The sequence below is a fragment of the Mirounga angustirostris genome, unplaced genomic scaffold (assembly GCF_029215605.1).
Source record: "Mirounga angustirostris isolate CCGP_5_RB_7025 unplaced genomic scaffold, mMirAng1.0.hap1 SCAF_2, whole genome shotgun sequence".
Lineage (NCBI taxonomy): Eukaryota > Metazoa > Chordata > Mammalia > Carnivora > Phocidae > Mirounga > Mirounga angustirostris.
This window is the reverse complement of record NW_026991710.1, coordinates 161,400,416-161,422,494: the sequence shown is the minus strand read 5'-3', so window position 1 is coordinate 161,422,494 and position 22,079 is coordinate 161,400,416. Positions and strand designations below refer to the sequence as shown.

General features: G+C 38.0%; 1 protein-coding gene and 1 long non-coding RNA gene across 2 annotated transcripts in view; one reads left to right on the top strand and one right to left on the bottom strand.

Moving 5' to 3' along the window:
- Positions 1-11,358: 11,358 nt before the first annotated feature.
- Positions 11,359-18,621, bottom strand: LOC135363686 (uncharacterized). The gene is made up of 3 exons (XR_010409668.1): positions 17,826-18,621; positions 15,411-15,548; positions 11,359-14,119 (listed from the first exon to the last, which is right to left on the bottom strand). It is a non-coding gene; the product is annotated as an uncharacterized LOC135363686 (long non-coding RNA).
- Positions 17,425-22,079, top strand: part of LPL (lipoprotein lipase) — a 24,255-nt gene continuing 19,600 nt past the window's right edge. The window contains exon 1 of the mRNA XM_045879967.2: positions 17,425-17,718. Within this exon, the coding sequence (XP_045735923.1) occupies positions 17,631-17,718 (88 nt within the window). The 5' untranslated portion in view covers positions 17,425-17,630. The remainder of the gene's footprint in view (positions 17,719-22,079) is intronic.

The window sequence follows — 22,079 nt, the reverse complement described above, 5'->3', positions numbered from 1 at the left end:
GTAAATTTAAAGAACTTAAATTATACAAAGAGTGTTCTATGACCACAATGGAATGAAATTAGAAATCAATAACACATAGAAATAAAAAAAAAATCAGAATAACCAAACCAATGTTAAAAGACAGAATAAAGTTAGAGGTTTCACATTTCCTGTTTTCAAACTTACTACAAAATCATAACAATCAAGATAGTATGATACAGACTAAAAGATAGAGATATAATCAAAGAAATAGAATCGAGAGTCCAGAAATAAATCAATCTTCACCTTTGTGGTCAATGATTTTTTTTGATAAGTTTGGGGAAAGAATAGTCTTTTCAAAAATGTTGCTGGAGAACTGGATATCCGTGGTCAGAAGAATAAACTCGGATCCCCATATCACAGCATTCATAAAAATTAACTCAAAATGGATTAAAGATCTAAATATAACAGCTAAAACCATAAAGCTTTTCGAAGAAAACAGGGATAAATCTCTGTGACCTTGGAGTAGGCAATGGTTTCTTAGATATGATAACTAAAACACACTATAGAAGAAAAAAATACATAAATTGGACTTCATCAAAATTAAAAACAACAACAACAACAACAGCAAAGCATATGTGCTTCAAGGGCACCATCAAGAATGTGAGGAGACAATCCACAGAACTGAAAAAAAAATCACAAATTATATATCTGATAAGCGATTTGTATATAGAATACATGGAAAACTCTACACCTCAATAATAAAAGACATATAATCCAACTGAAAAAATGGGCAATAGGTCTGAATTCACATTTCTTCAGAGAAGATATACAGATGGCTAGTACACACACAAAAAGATCCTCAATATCATTATCTATTAGGTAAATGTAAATCAAAACCACAATGAGATAACCCTTCACACTAACTAAGATGTCTATAATCAAGAAGACAGATAATAACAAGTGTTCATGAGGATTTAGAGAAATTAGAACCCTTATACACTGCTGGTAGGAGTGCAAAATGGTGCAGTGACTTTGGAAAGCAATATGGCAACTCCTCAATGATTAAACACAGGGTTACCATTTGACTTGGCAATACTGCTCCTTGGTGAAAACACATGTCCACATAAAAACTTGTATCTATGAATGTTTATAGCAGCATTATTCAAAATAGCCAAAAAGTTGGAATAATTCAAAGGCCCATTAACTGATAAATGGATAAATAAAATGTGGTATATCCATACAATGGAATATTATCTGTCATGTAAAGAAATGAAGTACTGACACATGATTCAACATGCTGACAAAACCACATGTTTTATAATTCCATTCATATGAAATATTGAGAATAGTCAAATCTATAGAAAGTATAATAGTGGTTGCCTAGGGCTGGGGAGCTTGAGGAAAATTGGGATTGACTGGTTATAGGTTTGAGGTTTGTTTTTGAGGTGATGAAAATGTTCTAAAATTGATTGTGGTAATGGTTGTGGAACTCTGTGAATATACTAAAAGACATTTAATTGTATACTTTAAATAGATAAATTTTGTGGTATGTGAATTTTATCTTGATAAAGCTATCTCTCTCTTTTTAACAGTGGTAGGGGTAGTTATAGGTAGCAAAATGTCACTGGGATAGGTATAAAAAAGCAATGAGATACAAGTAACTGGGAGGTGGGCAGGGCTGCAACACAAGTAGATATGAATAATACAGAAGAGGCAACAAAATTTCAGGTTTGAAGCACCTGTAAGCTTAAGTTTTAATACACAGGCACTAGCCATGATTGTAAGGTGGCTCCATGAGCCTTTAAATGAGGAAGGAGAGAATAATTATAGGGATATCGATATCCTAGTCAGTTCTACCACTGGGAATCTATGTGGGTCTTAATGAACACGACATATTAGGAAGCTCTATTTTTCTATATTTCTTCTTTTACACCAAGGTTTCTCAATGTCAACATTATTGACATTTGGGGCTGGATAATTCTTTATTATGTGGAGTTGTATTAAGATGTTTAGCAGTGAGAGGAGGGTTTAGATGGCAGAAGAGTAGGGTGACCTTAAGCTTGCCTTCTCCCTCAAACGCACAGCTAGGTAAATATTAAATCATTCTGAGCACTGAAGAAATCAATCTGAGGGCTGAGAGAACAAAGCTGCACATCTATAAGCAGAAAAAATGACCACCTCATGGAAGGTAGTTGCTGCAGAGAGTTGATTTGGGGGAGAAAAGAGCTTTGAGCACTGTGGAGGGGAGGGAGCTCCGACTGTAGAGAGAGAAGCTAGAGAAAAAGAGTGAAAACACATGCAGGGAATTGCACAAGACAAACTCTTCCCCCTAACCACTGACTGGAAAAAGGAGAGGGTTTAAATATTCCAAGTTTTTAAATAAACAGTGGAGCACAGAGTCTGGAGTTTCAGAGGTCTGCAGCATCACCAGTGTTGCACCTGGAATTCTTGGTGGTGCTCCAGTGGGGTAGGAGGTGGAGATCCAGGAGCGGGCAGTGTGGTCTGAGGATTCCCTTGATCATATGCAGAGAAACAATTCTCCTGTTTGGAGTGCATTTGGTAGAGGTGATACAGTCTCTCAGGGGCAAAAGACCCTGCAGGCACCATTGAGCTGCCTTGTTCACCACCATAGGAACTAAGATGCTGCCTGAGGACAGCAAACCTTGGCTCTGGCTTTGTGCTGTGCTCTCCATAAACGTTGAACTGCTGCACAGTCATGCCACCATTTTCTGAGACAAGCTAACACCAGTCACAGTGCAGGAAGACACTTTCCCAAAGGATCAGCATGGGTCCATGCCCCAGGGGTCTCTGAAGTTTGGAGATTTGAAGTCCAACCATGCCTGAGATAAAACACCAGAGTGCTGTGCAGCCTTGCAGGCAGACAGCTCAGACACAGACGAGGTGAAGGCAGGGATCAGACAGAAGCCAGGGACACAGGAGGGGTGATTGTTTGCTCATCTTTGAGGGCTTCCTAAACAGTGGTGCATGAAGCTTCCTGCTTTAGAGATGAGAGAGCAGGGTGAAGCCATTTTCACTCCCAACCCATCGACCAGCACAAACTTCCTGCATGCACCAAGTCTCCTAACAGTATTGCAAAGCTTCAGCACTGGGGAAACAGAGCTAGCTTCCTTTTTTCTTTCTTTTTTTTTTTTTTTTTTTTTTTGGTTTTGTTTTCTTTTTGGTTACAGAAAGCATTTAAAAAAATATTATTTATTATTATTTTATTTTTTATTCTTTATTTATTTTATTTTATTTTATTTTATTTTATTTTTTGGATCAAGCTTCTCTTAACAAGCAGACCAAGACACACCTAGAATCTTTTATTTGTATTTTTTTAGACCTCCAAAATGTCAAGAGGGAGGAATTTACCCCAAAAGAAAGAACAGGAAGAAGTTACAGCCAGGAATTTAATCAATACAGACATAAGAAAGATGTCTGAACTAGAATTAAAAAAAAAAACAATTATAAGGATACTAGCTGGGCTTGAAAAAAGCATAAAAGACACTAGAGAATCCCTTACTGCAGAGATAAAAGAACTAAAATCTAGTCAGGCCAAAATAAAAATGCTATAACTGATATGCAAACCCAAATTGATGCCATGACAATGAAAATGGATGAAGTACAGGAATGAATCAGTGATATAGAAGATAAAATTATGGGAAATAATGAAGCTGAAAGAAGAGGGAAAGAATGGTATGGATCATGAATGTAGAGTTAGGAAGCTCAGTGATTCCTTAAAGTGCAGTAACATTCGTACTATAGGAGTCCCAGAAGACAAAGAAAGAGAAATGGGGCAGAACATTTATTTGCACAAATTATACCTGAAAACTTCCCTAATCTGGGGAAGAACACAGACATCAAAATCCAAGAAGCCCAGAGAACTCCCACTAAATTAAACAAAAGCCAGCCATCAACAGGACATATGGTAGTCAAATTCACAAATGCACAAGGAAAAAATCCTGAAAGCAGCAAGGGGAAAAAAAAGTCCTTAACCTATGAGAGGAGACAGATCAGGTCACAGCAGATCTGTCCACAGAAATTAGGCAGGCTAGAAGAGAGTGGCATGATATATTCAACATGCTGAATGGGAAAATTATGCAGCCAAGAATACTTTATCCAGTAAAGCTGTCATTCAGCATAGAAGGAGAGATAGAGTTTCCAGGACAAGCAAAAACTAAAGGAGTTCATGACCACTAAACAAGCCCTGCAAGAGATATTAAAGGGGCTCTTTCCATGGGGGTGAGGGAGAGACCAAAAGCAACAAAGACAAGAAAGGAATAGAGAACATCACCAGAAACACCAACTTTATAGGACACACAATGACACTAAGTTCATATCTTTCAATAATCACTCTGAATGTAAATGGATTAAATACTCCAATCAAAAGACATAGGGTATCAGAATGTATAAAAAAACAAGACCTATCTATATGCTGTCTACAAGAGAGTAATTTTAAACCTAAAGATACTGGCAGACAGAAAGTGAGGGGTTGGAGAACTGTCTATCTTGCTAATGAACATGAAAAGAAAGCTGGAATAGCCATACTTATGTCATACAGCCTAGATTTTAAACCAAAGACTGCAACAAGAGATGAAGAAGGGCATTATACCATAATTAAGGGGTCTATCCATCAAGAAGATCTAACAATTACAAATATTTATACCCCTGACTTGGGAGAGCCAAATATATAAATCAATTAATAACAAACATAAAGAAACCCATTGATAATAATACAGTAATAGCAGGGGACATTAATAACCCACTAACAGCAATGAACAAATCATCTAAGGAAACAATGGCTTTGAATGACAGACCAGACCCGATGGACTTAACAGATATATTCAGAACACTTCATCCTAAAGCAGCAGAATACACATTCTTTTTGAGTGCACATGGAACATCCTTCAGAATAGATCACACACTGTGTCACAAATCAGGCCTCTCTTCAAGTACAAAAGGGGATTGAGATCAAACCATATATATTTAAAAGTCACAATGCTATGAAACTTGAAATCAATCACAAGAAAAAATTTGGAAAGATCTCAAATCCAGGGAGGTTAAAGAACATCCTACAAAAGAATTAATGGGTTAACCAGGAAATTAAAGAGGAAAATTTTAAAAAGTACATGGAAGCAAATGAAAATGAAAACATGACAGTCCAAAAGCTCTGGGATGCAGCAAAAGCAGTTCTAAGAAGGACGTATATTGTAATACAGGCCTACCTCAAGAAGCAAAAAAAGTCTCAAATACACAACTTAACCTTACACCTAAAGGAGCTAGAAAAGGAAGAGAAAATTAAGCCTATATCCAGCATAAGGAGGAAATAATAAAGATTAGAGCAGAAATAAATGATATAGAAACAAACAAACAAAAATGATAGAATAGATTAATAAAACTAAGAAAGAGTTGGTTCTTTGAAAGAATTCATATAATTGAAAAACCCCTTACCAGACTTATCAAAAAACAAAAGAGAAAGGACCCAAATAAGTAAAATCATGAATGAAAGAGGAGAGATCACAAACAATACTACAGAAATACAAACAATTATAAGAGAATATTATGAAGAATAATATGACAACAAACTGGGCAATCTGGAAGCAATGACAAATTCCTAGAAATGTACATACTACCAAAACTGAACTAGGAAGAAATAGAAAATTTGAACAGACCCATAATCAGTAAAGAAATTGAATCAGTAATAAAAAAATCTCCCAACAAAAAAAGTTCAGAGCCAGATGGCTTCCCTGAGGAATTCTACCAGACTTTTTGTTTATTTACTTATTTTTATTTATTTATTTATTTAAAGATTTTATTTATTCATTTGACACACACAGAGAGAGAGAGAGAGAGTCCACAGTAGGGGGAGCGGCAGGCAGAGGGAGAGGGAGAAGCAGGCTTTCCACTGAGTGGGGAGTCTGATGTGGGGCTTGATCCTAGGACCCTGGGATCATGACCTGAGCTGAAGGCAGATGCCTAACTGACTGAGCCACCCAATGTCTACCAGACATTTAAAGAAGAGTTAGTACCTATTTTTCTCAAACTGTTCCAAAAAATACAATGGAAGGAAAACTTCCAAACTCTTTCTATAAGACCAGCATTACCTTGATTCCAAAACCTGATGAACATGGATGCAAAAATTCTCAATAAAATACTAGCAAATTGAATTCAACAGTACATTAAAATAATTGTTCACCATGATCAAGTGGGATTTATTCCTGGTCTGCAGAGGTAGTTCAATATTTGCAAATCAATGAATGTGATACACCACATTAATAAAAGAAATGATAAGAACCATATGATCTTCCCAAAATATGTAGAAAAAGCACTTGACAAAATACAGCATCCATTATTGATAAAAACCCTCAACAAAGTAGGGATAGATGGAACATACCTCAACATCATAAAGAGCCATAAAGACCCACAGCTAATATCATTCTCGATGGTAAAAAACCGAGGTTTTTCACCTATGGTCAGGAATAAGACAGGGATGTCCACTCTCACCATTACTATTTAACATAGTACTGGAATTCTTAGCTTCAGCAATCAGATAACAAAAAGAAATAAAATGCATCCAAATCAGCAAAGAAGAAGTTAAACTTTCACTATTTGCAGATGACATGATTTTCTATGTGTAGAAAACCCAAAACACCACCCCAAATTGCTAGAATTCATACATGAATTTAGCAAAGTTGCAGGATATAAAATCAACTTACAGAAATCTGTTGCATTTCTATACACCAATAATGAAGTTACAGAAAAAGAAATCAAGGAATCGATCCCATTTGCAATTGTACCAAAAACAATAAGATACCTAGGAATAAACCTAATCAAAGATGTACAGTATCTGTACTCTGAAAACTACAGAATACTTAGGAAAGAAATTGAAGAGGACACAAAGAAATGGAAAAACATTCCATTCTCATGGATTTGAAGAACAAACATTGTTAAAATGTTTATACTACCGAAAGCAATCTACACATTTAATATAATCCTTGTCAAAATACCATCAGCATTTTCCCCAGAGCTAGAACAAATAATCCTAAAATTTGTAGACCCCACAGAAGACCCCAAATAGCCAAAGTAATCCTGAAAAACAAAAGCAAAGGTGAAGGCATTACAATTCTGGACTTCAAACTATATTACAAAGCTATAGTCATCAAGGCAGTATGGTACTGGCACAAAAACAGACACACAGATCAGTGGAACAGAATACAAAACCCAGAAAAGGTGACTCCTGGGTGGCTCAGTCAGTTAAGTGTCCAACTCGTGATTTTGGCTCAGGTTATGATCTCATGGGTTGTGGGATGGAGCCCCACGTTGGGGTCTGTGCTCAGTGGGAGTCTGCTTGAGTTTCTCTCCCCCTGCCCCTTCTCTCCTCTCTCTCAAATAAATAAATATTTATATATTTAACATTTAATAAAAAATATGTATTTTTTAAAGGAAAGAAAACCCAGAAATGGTACCACAACTATATAGTCAACTAATCTTTGACAAAGTAGGAAAGAATATCCAGTGGAAAAAAGACAAGTCTCTTCAACAAATGGTGTTGGGGAAACTGGACAGCAACATGCAGAAGAATGAAACTGGACCCCACCCTTTTATACCATACACAAAACATTAAAAATGGATGAAAAATCTAAGTATGAGACAGGAATACTTCAAAATCTTAGAGTAGCACACAGGCAGCAACCTTTTTCACCTTGGCAATAGAAACTTCTTACTAGACACGTCACTGGTGACAAGGGAAACATAAGCAAAAATGAACTATTGGGACTTCATCAAGATAAAAACTTCTGCACAGTGATGGACACAATCCACAAAATTAAAAGGCAGCCTACAGAATGGGATAAGATATTTGTAAACAACATATTGAATAAAGTGTTAGTATCTAAAATCTACAAAGAACTTAACAAACTCAACACCCAAAAAACAAATAATCCAGTCCAGAAATGGACAGAAGACATGAATATACACTTTTACAAAGAAGACATCCAGGTGGCTAATAGACACATGAAAAAACACTGAACATCACTCATCATCAAGGAAATACAAATCAAACCCACGATGAGATACCACATCACACCTGTCACAATGGCCAAAATTAACAAAACAAGAAACAACAGGCATTGGTGAGGATGTGGAGAAAGGTGAACCAACCCTCTTACACTGTTGGTGGAATGCAAACTGTTGCTGCTACTCTGAAGAACACTTTGGAGGTTCCTCAAAAAGTTAAAAATAGAACTACCCTATGATGTAAGCAATTGCAGTACTAGAAATTTATCCAAAAGATACAAAAATACAGATTTGAAAGAGTACATGCATCCTGATGTTTATAGCAGCATTATCAACAATAGCCAAACTATGGAAAGAGCCCCATTGTCCATCAACTGATGATTGAATAAAGAAGATGTGGTATATATATATATATATAATGGAATATTACTCAGCCATCAAAAATAATGAATTCTTGCCATTTTCAACAATGTGGATGGAGCTTGAGTGTATTATGCTAAGTGAAATAAGTCAGTGTAAGACAAATACATATGATTTCACTCATATGTGGAATTCAAGAAACAAAACAGATGAAAAAGAGAGAGAGAAAAACAAACCGTAAGAGACTCTTAAGGATAGAAAACAAACTGAGGGTTGATTGAAGGAGGTGGATGAGGGACGGGCTAGATGCGTGATGGGTATTTATGAGGGCACTTGTGATGAGCACTAGATGTTGTATCTAAGTGATGAATGACTGAATTCTACTCCTGAAACCAATATTTCTTTTTAATTTATTTATTTGAGAGACAAAGAGCACACACATGAGTGGGGGGGGGGCGGGGAAGGGCAGAGGGAGAGGGGAAGCTGACTCCCTGCTGAGCAGGGATCAGGACACTGGGCTCAATCCCAAGACCCCGGGATCATGACCTGAGCTAAAGGCAGATGCTTAACTGACTGAGCCACCCAGACGCCCCTCCACTAGAATTAAAAACAAAACAAAAAAAGTTTAGCAGGATTTCTGGCTTCTACCCACTAGATGGTAGTAACACCTCCCCACGCTTACCTTTCATGACAACCAAAAATGTCTCCATACATTGCCAAATGTCACCTGTGGGCCCAAATCACCCCTGGTTGAGAACCCATGTTTTATATGTACACTTTATTCGGTAGGAATAAGTGCTATACTGGTAAATATTTAGCCTAGTCACTCTCTTGTGGAAAACACACACACACACACACACACACGACTCAGTTTGTACTATTTGCTAATTTCCATACTCCCTTAATGACTTGTTTCTAGCTCAAATGCCATCAACCTGCTTGCATAATTCCTAAATTTAGCAGTCATCTTTAGCAAGCTTTTTAAAGCCTGCTTCAGCAAATTACAGATAAGGATTAACAGTGTTTGAGTGAATAGAGCATTCCAGCTGAGACTTGATGTTAAAGTGATTCCTGGACCAGGGTGCTAGCAACCAGAAATAGGTCCAGAGCTCCAACTTTTGTGGTCTCCTCTCCTTTCACTGTGGGCTTTGACACCTATTTTCTTTTTTTTTTTTAAATTTTCTATTGTTATGTTAATCCCCATACATTACATCATTAGTTTTTGATGTAGTGTTCCATGATTCATTGTTTGTGCATAACACCCAGTGCTCCATGCAGAACGTGCCCTCTTTAATACCCATCATCAGGCTAACCCATCCTCCCACCCCCCTCCCCTCTAGAACCCTCAGTTTGTTTTTCAGAGTCCATCGTCTCTCATGGTTCGTCTCCCCCTCCGATTTCCCCTCCTTCACTCTTCCCCTCCTGCTATCTTCTTCTTCTTCTTTTTTTTCTTAACATATATTGCATTATTTGTTTCAGAGGTACAGAACTGTGATTCAACAGTCTTGCACAATTCACAGCGCTCACCATAGCACATACCCTCCCCAATGTCTATCACCCAGCCACCCCATCCCTCCCACCCCACCCCCCACTCCAGCAACCCTCAGTTTGTTTCCTGAGATTAAGAACTTCTCATATCAGTGAGGTTTGACACCTATTTTCAATGTTCACTATCACGATCTAATGATTTGCTTTCCTTGGAACTTTTCAGTGAAGCTGCTGCAGCCGAAGTCCAAGATGGAAAAGTCTTTGGCATTCAGGCAGTACTGAGGCGACAGGACTTCCTATTTTCTCATGGCCAGTCAAATAGACAAATTGGGTTCAAGGCCTCTAGAGAAAGCCCTTAATAATGTGGGCTCAAGGTCCTGGCAGATTTATGCCCTTCTTTCATTTCTCTTAGGTAATAAGTCAACTGGGTTGACCTGTAGCTTGAAATAGTCCAAAGAGTGCATCTAGGGTAGGATATGTGTAGTAGGCTTGGGATGGCTGTGTAGAATTTTGAACACGGGTCAATCAAATCTCTGTGTAGTGAGAAGACATATGGTAATTGATGTATGAAGTCAGAGAATAAACTTTTTAGAAATAATTCTAAAGATCAATTTGTGTGCAGATTCTCCCAGGTGATTGTCCAAGTCCAGACAAATTCTCAATTCTGAGTATGATGCCTTAGCCTTTATAATGGTGAAGATTGTTCACATGTGGCACAATGTACTATTATTAGATAATAAAATTACATGTTTTGAATGAAAGGTATTGGAATGGGTACTGGACAACATATACATATTTTTTGATAAAATAGTACTCTAACTCTATTAATGATGACAAAAAATCAATGAAATGGCAAGGTTAGTTTTATACTAAAATAGCAATATAAGTAGGAGAAAAATATCACTTATAAAATTATACTGGTTGCAATAACATTTCTTAATCATGCAATAAAATTAAAAAGCATCACCATATAATCACAAATGTTTATAGCAATGCAAGCTCAGATCTGGATCCTTTTGATTTGGTTCTGATTTGCATTTACTTTTCTTCATTTGTGAACAGCATTACATTGCCATTTTCAGGCATATGTAAGCTTCTTTAAGACTTCAAAGGTTTCAATTTATTCTTTTAATTCTGGCTTTTTACTTAACTATTTTGCCAAGGAAGCTAGAAATAAATTTTAAGATAAATGTAAATACCTTGTATTATATACTGATTTTCACCTTTTAAACTTTTCCTTCCTTTCTTCCCCTATTCAATCATTTGTTCATATAAATGTTTGAGTACCTATAGTGGTGCCCAAATCTATGTTTGGTGCTAGGGAAACAGAAGCTATGACTCAGGAGGTCATAACAAACTCTTGGAAGGAAATCTGGGAAACTCTATGAAGAGGTACTTAATATGGCAGTCCTTCAAAGACTTAGAAATAGAGTTACTTGTCATATGACCCAGCAATTCTACTCCTTCATATATACCCAAGAGAATTAAAAACATACTGTTCACACAAAAACTTGTACATGAATATTTATTAGCAGCATTATTCATGGTGGCCAAAAAGTGGGAACACGCATATTCATTAACTGATAAATGGATAAATAAAATATGTTATATGCATACAATGAAATATTATTTGGCAATGAAAAGGAATGAAGTACTCACTCATGTTTCAAGATGAATGAACCTTGAAAATACTATACTAAATGAAAAAAGCCAGTCATGAAAACCACATATTATATGATTTCATTTTTATAAAATATTTATAAAATATCTAGAATAGATAAAACTATGGAGACCAAAATAGCCTAGGGTTGGGGCTTGGGGTGGGGAGGGGATGTGACAGCTAATGGGTCCAGACCTACTTTGGGCATGATCAAATTTTCTAAAATTGGTCATGTTCACACAGCTCTGTGAACATATTAAAAACAATTTAATCATCTTAAATGGATGTATTGTATGATATATTACTTATATCTTAATATTATATATTAATATTAATATTATATTATATATTATATATTATATATATAATATTATATATTATATGATATATTACTTTTATCTTTTTTTTTTAAGATTTTATTTATTTATTTGAGACAGAAAGAATGAGAGACAGAGAGCATGAGAGGGAGGAGGGTCAGAGGGAGAAGCAGACTCCCTGCCGAGCAGGGAGTCCGATGCGGGACTCGATCCCGGGACTCCAGGATCATGACCTGAGCCGAAGGCAGTCGCTTAACCAACTGAGCCACCCAGGCGCCCTACTTTTATCTTCATAAAGGTATTTTGTATCATATATGTAAAGCTCTTAGAAAGACTCCTGGCACATATAGCAAGTGCTGTATGAGAGCTAGCTGTTATTATTTAAAATAAAAATTAAAACAAGAAATCATTTTTCACTCTCCAGGTTGGTAAAGATTAAATAGTTCAATAATATACAGTGATGGCCAGAATATCCACAATCATTCAACTCTCCTACACTGTAGGTAGGAATGTAAATTTGTGCAGTTTCATTAGAGGACATGGGGGCTTTACATATTAAGATGATAAATATTCATACTTTTTGACTCAATAATTTTAAAGAATTTGTCTTTTTCATTATAGCCTAGTTTATATTATCAAAAGATCTAAATAACTATTAATGTTGTCTGGTTGAATAAATGATGGTACATCCATATAAGGGAAACTCACATGGCCATTAAAATTTTAAAAAGGGAGGTCTTCCTCATAAGCTCATGTCTAAGTCACATATTAAGTGGAAAAATAAACTGCAGAACAGTTCTTATAGTATGCTAACATTACTGTAAAAAGTAAGTTGTGAATTTGTAGATGAATATGAACATACATAAGCACACATTTACAAACACAGTTATACTTGTAAATGCATAGACTTTCTACAAAGGTACACAAGAAAGGGAACTAGTTGCTTCTGGAGAAAGACTAGAGGATTAAAAGTATGAGGTCAGAAAAAGACTTTGGTTGCACACACATTTGTGCTGCTTGAAATTTTTTGCCTTTTGTGGTTTTATTTTGGTCAAGAATATATTAATTTTTTAACTAAAGAGGTAATTAAGAGGAAGAAGAGAAATATGAGGCCAGCAGAAATCTCCAGTCAGATAAAGAGTCCTCCATTTCCATAACCCAGATAGATTTGGCCTAGATTATGACAAGTTTCATAATTTCAAAATTCAGCAAAAATTAAAAATAAAATATATCTTGCTTTTCCCCCCATTTAACACTGGATCATCTTTTACTCAGTGTTATTAATACCCCCAACAACTATTGACCAAGAACCTCTTAACTTCCCAGCACAGTTTGATGCTATGGGAAGTACCCAGAGGTGATAAGAACAATACCTTCCTTCATGTTACATATAATTTAACAAGATAAACAAGAAAATTTCAAGTAATAAAAGAGCTTAATGATTATTCAAATTAATTCTGTCTGAAGCCTCTAAAAAATAACTTTTTTGAGATGTTACAGTGTCACCAGAAGTCAGCAGGGGGCACTTCAAACATATCTGTGCTGAACTCAGGTTAGCTCATTTTCAGCCTAGATCTTTGATGTTTTGTCTGAAGTTACCTCAGAATGTGAAGTCCTCAGCAAAAAACACTGGTGGTCTTACATATTCAAGTCAAGTCAGGTCTCAGAGAAACTCTCCTTTTATTTCCTACATGGATTTCAGTTTTTAAGTTTTTTTAGTTTTTTTTTTTTTAATAAAACTACTTAAAAATTAACATGGATTATAAATCCAGTAGGCTATCTGTGGGACATTCATTTTGGTTTTTATGAGCTGTCTTCTAGAAAAGGCCTACACCTTTCTCCCCCTCAGCAGTCACAGTATTTGTCTCTCTGGTATGTTCTGATGTGTCTCCCTCACCATAAGGCCTTGTTCCAGGACATGCCATTGCAATGCATTGGCTTTTTAAATTATTATTCACTCTCTCTTTAAAAATTATCTCTTATTTCTCTTCTAAACTTTATTTAGGCAAATCTTTTAATGCTGATATTAAAATATGATTTATTTCTCTTTCTTTCTCTCTTTTTTCTTTCTTTCTTTCTTTCTTTCTTTCTTCTTTCTTTCTTTCTTTCTTTCTTTCTTTCTTCTTTCTTTTGTTGTTTCCTTTCTTTTATTCTTGGAAGAGGGGAGGGGATGGATATCCCCAATGCAAAAAACTAAAATCCTTAAAATGTGTCTGGATTATTTAACACCATACTTTTATTATTGAAGCAATTCTTTCCATACTCCACAGTTCCTTCACCCCCAGAGCAAAGAAAGTATCACTGGTTCCTTTATTCAAACCTGGTGGAGGAAGGAGAGTAGCAAATTGGCTAAGTATAATATATATTTATACTTTATCTTTTTCAAAATATAACATCCAACTTTACCAATGGAGAATTATACTCTGAATTTAACCTTCTTTTGAACTGCCACTTGGAATTTCTTCAACATAGCTTTGCTAGGTAATGAATAAAAGAAGTCTGCAAGGTCAGCATCTCCACTTATCAACTGTCCAGTAGGACAGCTCTAGCCTCAGGCACCAGATCCCAGAGCTATGATCTCAACCTCATCCTCACCCTCACTGTCACATCACCATCTCTGACAGATGCAGCTTGTGCATATGTGCATATGGTAAGTGACACTGGAAAAGTTTTTCACAGCAATTTTTGGTTAGCATTTTGATTTTGCTTTTTCTTATTAAAAGTCAATAGATTTTAAAGTACTTATTATATTTAAGAGTTTATATTTGTAAATTTTATTTTCATTAGCCATGCTTTTTTCTACATTAAATATAATTTTTGTGGTAAAGACCAGATCTACTTCAGTACTGATGTTCTTTTAGAGCCCACTTAGACATTCCATCATATTTTAATTTAGAAAAAAAAAAGCCACAAAAAAAAATGCCCTAAATTATGCATGTGCAACAAACATCTGCTTCTCAGCCTTTTCCAATTTGTAATTACAGCAAGATTAAAATATAACCATCAAATATTTTTCCCCCTTGGGATCGCCAAAGGAAGAAACTTTGTGATTTGTGGTTACTGTTATTTATTCTTGAGTTTCATCTTCCCTCAACTGTACAATGGGAATATTATTAAGTCCAGGGCGTTTTTTGTTTTTGTTTTTGTAATGTTTAAATGCAGAAACGGATGAGAAGTGCTCAGTGTATGCAAATAGCAGTCCCTCAATCTAAATAATAGATGATAGGTAGATAGAACTTCACTACAGTTCTGGAGTTTCTGGTCCTTTCTGTAGGTAAACCCATTTAACTTTTTATTTACATCATTTTAAACTTATATCAGGAGCAAGTGTCCTGCTGTAAGAGTGCTGGGTTGTTAAACTTTTATAAAACAATTTAGCTTCTAATCTGAAGATTTTTAAGCCTGTTACAAAGGAAATGCCAATTATGAAAAAAGTCAAGCATCATGTCATCGGTAATCAAATAACTTTGCTGAAGTTTGGACGAGGCACTTCACCGAGGCACTTCGCTAACGCACAGGCAGTCCAGACCTGGAGATCAACAGCCTCCGCAGTACAACGCAGGCATCTCCGAGAACAGCCAATCAGGAGAGCGCATTGCCGCCACACCCACCTGTTCACTGCTTGTTCTGGCGATCGGAGCCAAATTGTCTCCTTTTTTTGCCAGGCTGAGTTGCTAGGAGTTAATTCTTCCTGGAAATCTCTGCCACTCCGATGGACATGCAGCATAACAGCACAGGCCATTCCAAAGCTGGGTTCGTGTTAAAAAAAAAAAAAAAATTATTCTAACCCTTTATTTCTTTGGTTTTGTTATCTGTTAACCTGGGAAATCATTTTAAACATACATTATAAGACTCAGACTTCCCTTTAGCAGTTACATAAAATCTTGTAGTTCTCTGAAAGACACAGAAGTGCAGATTGGGTTGTTTATCTTAGCAAACAATATTTATGTGGGAAAATAGACCCCATGAGTATTCTATATAAGATAGTAGGCATTTTTGCACTTTTGTTTGTATGTCATTTATATCTTGAGCACATACCATGCAACTGTATTCATTTTGTGTCATTTTTTTTTTTAATTAGAATTTACTATATAGTTTTTGGAGGGCTACCACATCATAGTTATTCATCTTCTGCACAGTCTATTCTGAAGTTCCTGTGAGGGGTTTAATTCTTTGCAGGTTTCAGAATTCCTCTACATGCTTTGTCATATAGAATGAATGTGCACAATATATTGTTGAATAATTGCCAAGACAATATATTGTGTTGTGGCATTTAATGCATCAAATTAACAATAGAATTCTATTTTACAGAATAACAAATTTAGAATTACTGGGGTATTATTAGATGTATTTCATTTATAAGAAAAACTTAACATGTGAGCCCAGTTTAAATTCTGTGGCCTTTCATCTTTCTCACACACAAATGTGGATGGGGGTAGAATGAATGGAAGGAAGCATTCAGGATATTCAGAGAAATAATTCAATATAGACAGTGAACTGAAGGTTTTGATTTATGAGTCTGTTTCTCATGTAAAGTGTGGAGTATAAAGATAATTGTTTTTCTTGGCTAATGCAAATTATTTACATTTAGAAAGATATTTGAAAGTATTCTGAACATTTTGGCAAAAAATACAACATCCAATGAGACTTCATTATTATTTTAGTTGCATACCTCAAGACAACATTTTTAATAGGTTTATTAAGATATAATTTACATACCATAAATTTCACCCATTTAAAGTGTACAAGTCAATGTTTTACCACAATGTAATTTTAAAACATTTTTTATCACCATTCCCCCAAAACTTCTCCATTGTTCCCCAGCCCCTATTCCCCAGCTCCAGGCAACCACTAATCTACTTTCTGTCTCAAAATGTGCCTATTTGTGGATTTTTATATAAATAGAATCATACAATATGTATTTTTTGTGACAGGCTTCTTTCACTTAGCATAACAAATCTAGTTTTATATTATTTGACCTCAATAATCTGTCTCTGATGATAAAATGTTATCCCTGGATTCCTTTATGAGTTTGAGGAGTGGGTATAATTTTCGTGAGAGAAAACTTAGAAACTAGTTAGGGCAGGAGGGCTTTTCTCCACCACATAGGCTAATCCATTTTGCCAATGTTAATATACCAGATTGTGCAAGCATAAGATGCAGAACAATGTGTGTCCATGGATCCCTAAATTGACATTGTACAGAATTTTGGGAAAAACAAAAAGATAAACAACAACCACAAACATTGCAAGTTACAAACAGAAGCCATCAAAAGAGAAGTATAGTTTAAGTATTGATCAAATGTAGTTTAACAGCTTAACTTCCCCTCCTTGGAAAACTGGTGATTGAGAGTATTTAACATAAATGCATATAAATTTGTGTTTGGCGCTTGTACAGGGGGCCCTTGCAAGACAGAGTCCTTAAGAAAAGCAGAGGAACCTTACAGAGAAAGCAAATTTTCCCTTCTGCCCTTTTCCCCTCTTCTCGCGGGCAAGGTTTATCCTCTTTACAGTTTGCGCAAATACTTGGAAGTGAATTTAGGGCCCTCCCCCCAACTTATGATTTTATAGCCAATAGGTGATGAGGTTTATTTGCATATTTCCAGTCACATAAGCAGCTGTGGAGTGGAAACAGTGTCAGACTCGATTCTTCCTCCTCCTCCTCAGAGGGAACCTGCCACTTGTAGCTGCCCTGCCCTCCCTTTTAAAGGGCAACTTGCCCCACGCCGGACCTCAGCTCCAGCCTGCTCCCACCTCGGGCTCGGCTGGTCCATCACCCTGTCCGCGCTTCTGCCAGTGCCCTGTAGCTCCTACAGAGAGACGCGCCCCGAGATGGAGAGCAAAGCACTGTTCCTGGTGGCCCTTGGCATGTGGCTCCAGAGTCTGACCGCCACCCGCGGAGGGGTGGCCGCCGCCGATAGTAAGTTTTGCCCGTAGACTCCCCTCCACCTGCAGACTCCACTTTGGCCACTTCCACACGTTATGAGGATGGGAAAGAGGGAGTCGAAAGGGGTTGCAGATGCGTACCGGAGACCCTCCTAGACTGAGCGCCGGTCCCGAGAAGAGTCAACAGGCTGGGATCCGGGAGGGGTAGGGAGGGAATTCTCCCTCAGATTTTCCTGGAGTCGTTCCCGCGTTGTCCCTTCCAATCTGGCGGAGGCAGTGTTTCCGGGTCCGTAGACTCAGGGAGGAAGAGTAGGGGGTAGCTCGAGGGGCGGGACGAGAGAGGTCGGAGGAAGGGCTTGAATGGCGGTGATCGGCAGTAACTGCCTCGCACGAGGACCCTGGAATGAAAGGCACGCAGGTCAAGGTGACCCTGGCGCGGCCGCCACCGCGGCTCGGCCCCCGCCTACGGGAGCGCCGGGAGAGAGTGGCCCCTTCTCTTAGAGAAGTCGACCCGAGGGGGTGGGGACGGGGGGAGGAGGCGTTGTCCGTATCTCAGAAGCACTGGACACTCGCTCTCGGCGTCGACACGGTGGTGGGGGACTGGACGCGTGGCGCCGAGTCCCGCGGACGCAGCGTCCTGCACGCGTTCGGGAGCCCGGGAAGCTCTTCGGCTTCCATTCTTGCACGCGCCGCTTTTCTTAGCACCCAGAAAACCTAGCGAAGGGCTGCCCTCCTGAAAACATGGCGCAGCGACCTGCAGTCTGTGGCCGCCGGCTTGGGTGTTACGAGGTTTGCATTTGGCTACCCTTAAAGTCCTCGGAGCCGAGTCCCGCTCTGACGCCCAGCTTCGAGAAGCATCCACAAGCACGTGGGGCTTCCGGGAGCCGCAGTGTGAACCCCAGCCACCGCCCTGGCGCCACCGGCTCCTCAGGGTTAAGGCATTACAGGAGAGATGCGAATTTCTTTATTGCGGGGAGGGCAAAAGACCAGCCTGAGACCTGCCCACTATAGAGGCAGTCCTAGTACCTCGAACCCTGCTTGGTTCACCGAACATACAAGAGCAACCAAAAGGCAACTGAAGCAAGTCGTAAGCGCAGGCAACATTTTCTTCTCCCTTCGTGGTGGAATTGCAGTTAGGGCAGTGTGGCTTGGATGTGCTTACAGGCAGCATGGTTCAAGTTATAGTCGAGTTTGTCCATGACTTTGATTGCAGCTGAAAGTTTATTTCAGCAGTGGGTTGTAAAAGAACATTTTTGGTAGATTTATTTTAAAAATGTAGATTTCATCAGATCTGATTGGATTAAAAAAGAAAAACAGTATCTGGAGGTGCAATTAAAAAGTCTTAAGTATCTTATATAGTGGCATGTTCTCCACCATAGTGTTTAACCCCGTCCAAGAAGATGGTAGGAACAAATTCCATATTATTGCAGACAATACACCATGGTGTGAAGTTACTTTTACCATAAAAAACACACAAATATTTGTTTTCCACAGTTTGTTTTTGCTGGCTTTTTATTTATTTTGAGAGACGGGGAGAGCGCGAGAGCGCACAAGGTGGGGAGGGGGGAGAGGCAGAGGGAGAGGGAGAAGCAGACTCCCCGCTGAGCGGGGAAGCCCTACATGGGACTGGATCCCAGGACCCTGGGATCATGACCTGAGTGAAGGCAGAGGCTTAACCGATGGAGCCACTCAGGAGCCCCTGTTTTTGCTGGCTTCTTAGAAGTTCACGACCCTAAATTCCTGGTCTAGTTTGTGTCACCTCTCTGGGTTTAGATTCCTCAACTGAAAAATGAGGAGTTCAGGCCACACTCAAAATTATCTTAGTCTCCTCTAATTCATACTCTTTGATTTAAATGGACGCTTTGTGATTGATGAATTAAATTGGATTTTAAGCAACGTGTGCTTTAGCTAGCTGTAAATCTATCAATGGAGGAATCTTTTTTTTTTAATAATTTTGAAATTTTTGTTTTTGTTTTTTAAGAGAGAGAGAGCGCGCCTGAGCACGAGGGGGGAGGGGCGGGATGGGGGCGGGGCGGAGAGAGAATCCTAAGCCCGCTCCATACCCAGCGCCTAGTAGATGCTGGGCTCCATCTCCAAAGCCTGAGACCTTGACCTGAGCTGAAATCAAAAGTCAGATGCATAAGGGACTTAGCCACCCAGGTGCCCCAAGGGAGGAATCATTTTTATTTATTTTTTTTTTTAAAGATTTTATTTATTTATTTGAGAGAGAGAGAAAGCATGAGGTGGGGAGGGTCAGAGGGAGAAGCAGACTCCTCGCTGAGCAAGGAGCCTGATGCGGGACTCGATCCCGGGACTCCAGGATCATGACCTGAGCCGAAGGCAGTCGCTTAACCAACTGAGCCACCCAGGCGCCCAGGGAGGAATCATTTTTAAGTAGACATGAAATTAATCCCTACTATCCTTCCCTCCTACTCTCATTCTACCACTCCCTCCCTTTCTATTATGCTTCTCCCATCACGGCAAATTTTCACCCCTTTTCTCCTCCAGATGAATTCTTCTAGGAATGTAACAATTTCAGAGGCAAAAGATATGAGTGTGAGAGAATGGTAAACAGCACCTCTCTGGGCTCTGACTTATTCTGGAATTTTTTTTTTTCTAAGAAGAATGTGAGGATATGAGGCACTCACTGCCCCCAGGCTCTTTGTTGAAGCCCCCTCAGTCCCTGCAGGGCCTCATTAGGAAACTTGAAGAGCTAGACAAGGAGCATATGGATCAGTACTCAGGAGCTGCAATTCTATTTGACCTGCCATAGTGAATTTCCAGGCTAACATCTAAGTTAAATGTGATGGGTGATAACAGCAAAATAGCTGATACCACTTGCAAATGGAGCAGAGCTCAGCACTGGAGTGATTGATTAATAGTAATATTGAAAATTGCATGTCAGACACAGGGGTAGAGTTACAATGGAAAATTTTCACTTTCTTTCAGGTAGTGTAGTGTATTTTTAGCTTAACCTTTCTTCTTTGCTTTGTTCAGGAGGAGAAATTGAGCTATATACTTTACTGCTTCTATTTTATGAACATTTTTTTTCTATAAAAATGAAAAGCAAATCTGTTAAATAAGTCAAGAGCATTGTCTACTACGGAATATCTGAAAATACCAATCACTTTAGTCATATAGGATATTGATTTTTTTTCCCCTGATCAAACTTTTTTTGTTCTCACCCAGTCAGTTTGGTTTTTGGTATTCTGTAGAAGCTGCCTGAATCAGTAAGGATGACCATCAGTTTCAGAGAGAAGGGAAATTATTGATGAAGTCCTTTAAGTATGTGTGTGGTGGGGTAGAAACTTCTACGAGAATTGCATTATAATTGAGCTCTTGTACCTCATGTCTTCATATGCACACTAATCCTATTCATCTGATAATTGTGAGCTGACTTTAGAATATCTTTCCTGGGATGCTCAATGTTCCTTCTTTTCTAGGAACAATAATGTATCCCCTATAAATTTACCTTTGAAGTGCTTTGATCTCTCAACCTAATTTCATCTCTGTGAGTTATTATCCACATTAAGTAAATTCCTTGTCTTTTTTTATATGCTTAGATTTTTAGCTATTTAATAACTTAGAAATAAAGATTACATAGGCAAGAAATGCATTAACTTGTATCTTACCCCAAATGTTACATTAGTGCTGAATAAGGACATATCTGATGGGAACCAGTTGGTGTGGTGATGCTGATATGATAAGTTGAATTCAGGATGGAAGCTCTTATGAAGGAATACACCTTAGGCAGCCTCCCTTCCACTAATTTAAAGTAGCTTTAATTTCTAAGGGGACCTGATAAAAAAGATCCTTATCCCCTTAAAAAAGATAAGCACAGAGTCTTTAATACCATTTTCATGTATGGAAAACAATAATTCTCTTAGTAACAATGGAATCAAATCAGTTCATCTGCCAGCCAAGAGCAATCCCAGTGTATACGGGGACAGCTAAACATATTGACTGACACACATCAGTTGTGTGAGAAAGTGAGGCTTGGGAAGTACATTCATCTTTAGGATGCTGAGACACTCTTATACCAGTAGTGTGAAAATTTCTATCAGAATACCAAAGAGAAGGAAAGGCTGACTGTAATCACTAATAACATTTATTATTTCATATATAGAATTGACATAGAATTGAAAACATCTAGTAGCATACAGAGTGGTGCTGTCTTCCTGTCAAATGCTTCATCATGCTTTCTGTAACTTAAAATGAAAAAGAATCTCCCTGAGAAGTGAAATAAAAATCTCCAAATACAAATTTGTTTGAGAATGTATGAATTTTCTATTTTTTTTATTTAGAAGCTATACACAATAGGAAATGTTAGTTGTGGAAAATTGGACCTCTCACTGGGCTATGCAGATAATCTGTACAGGAGCTATGATTTTTTTT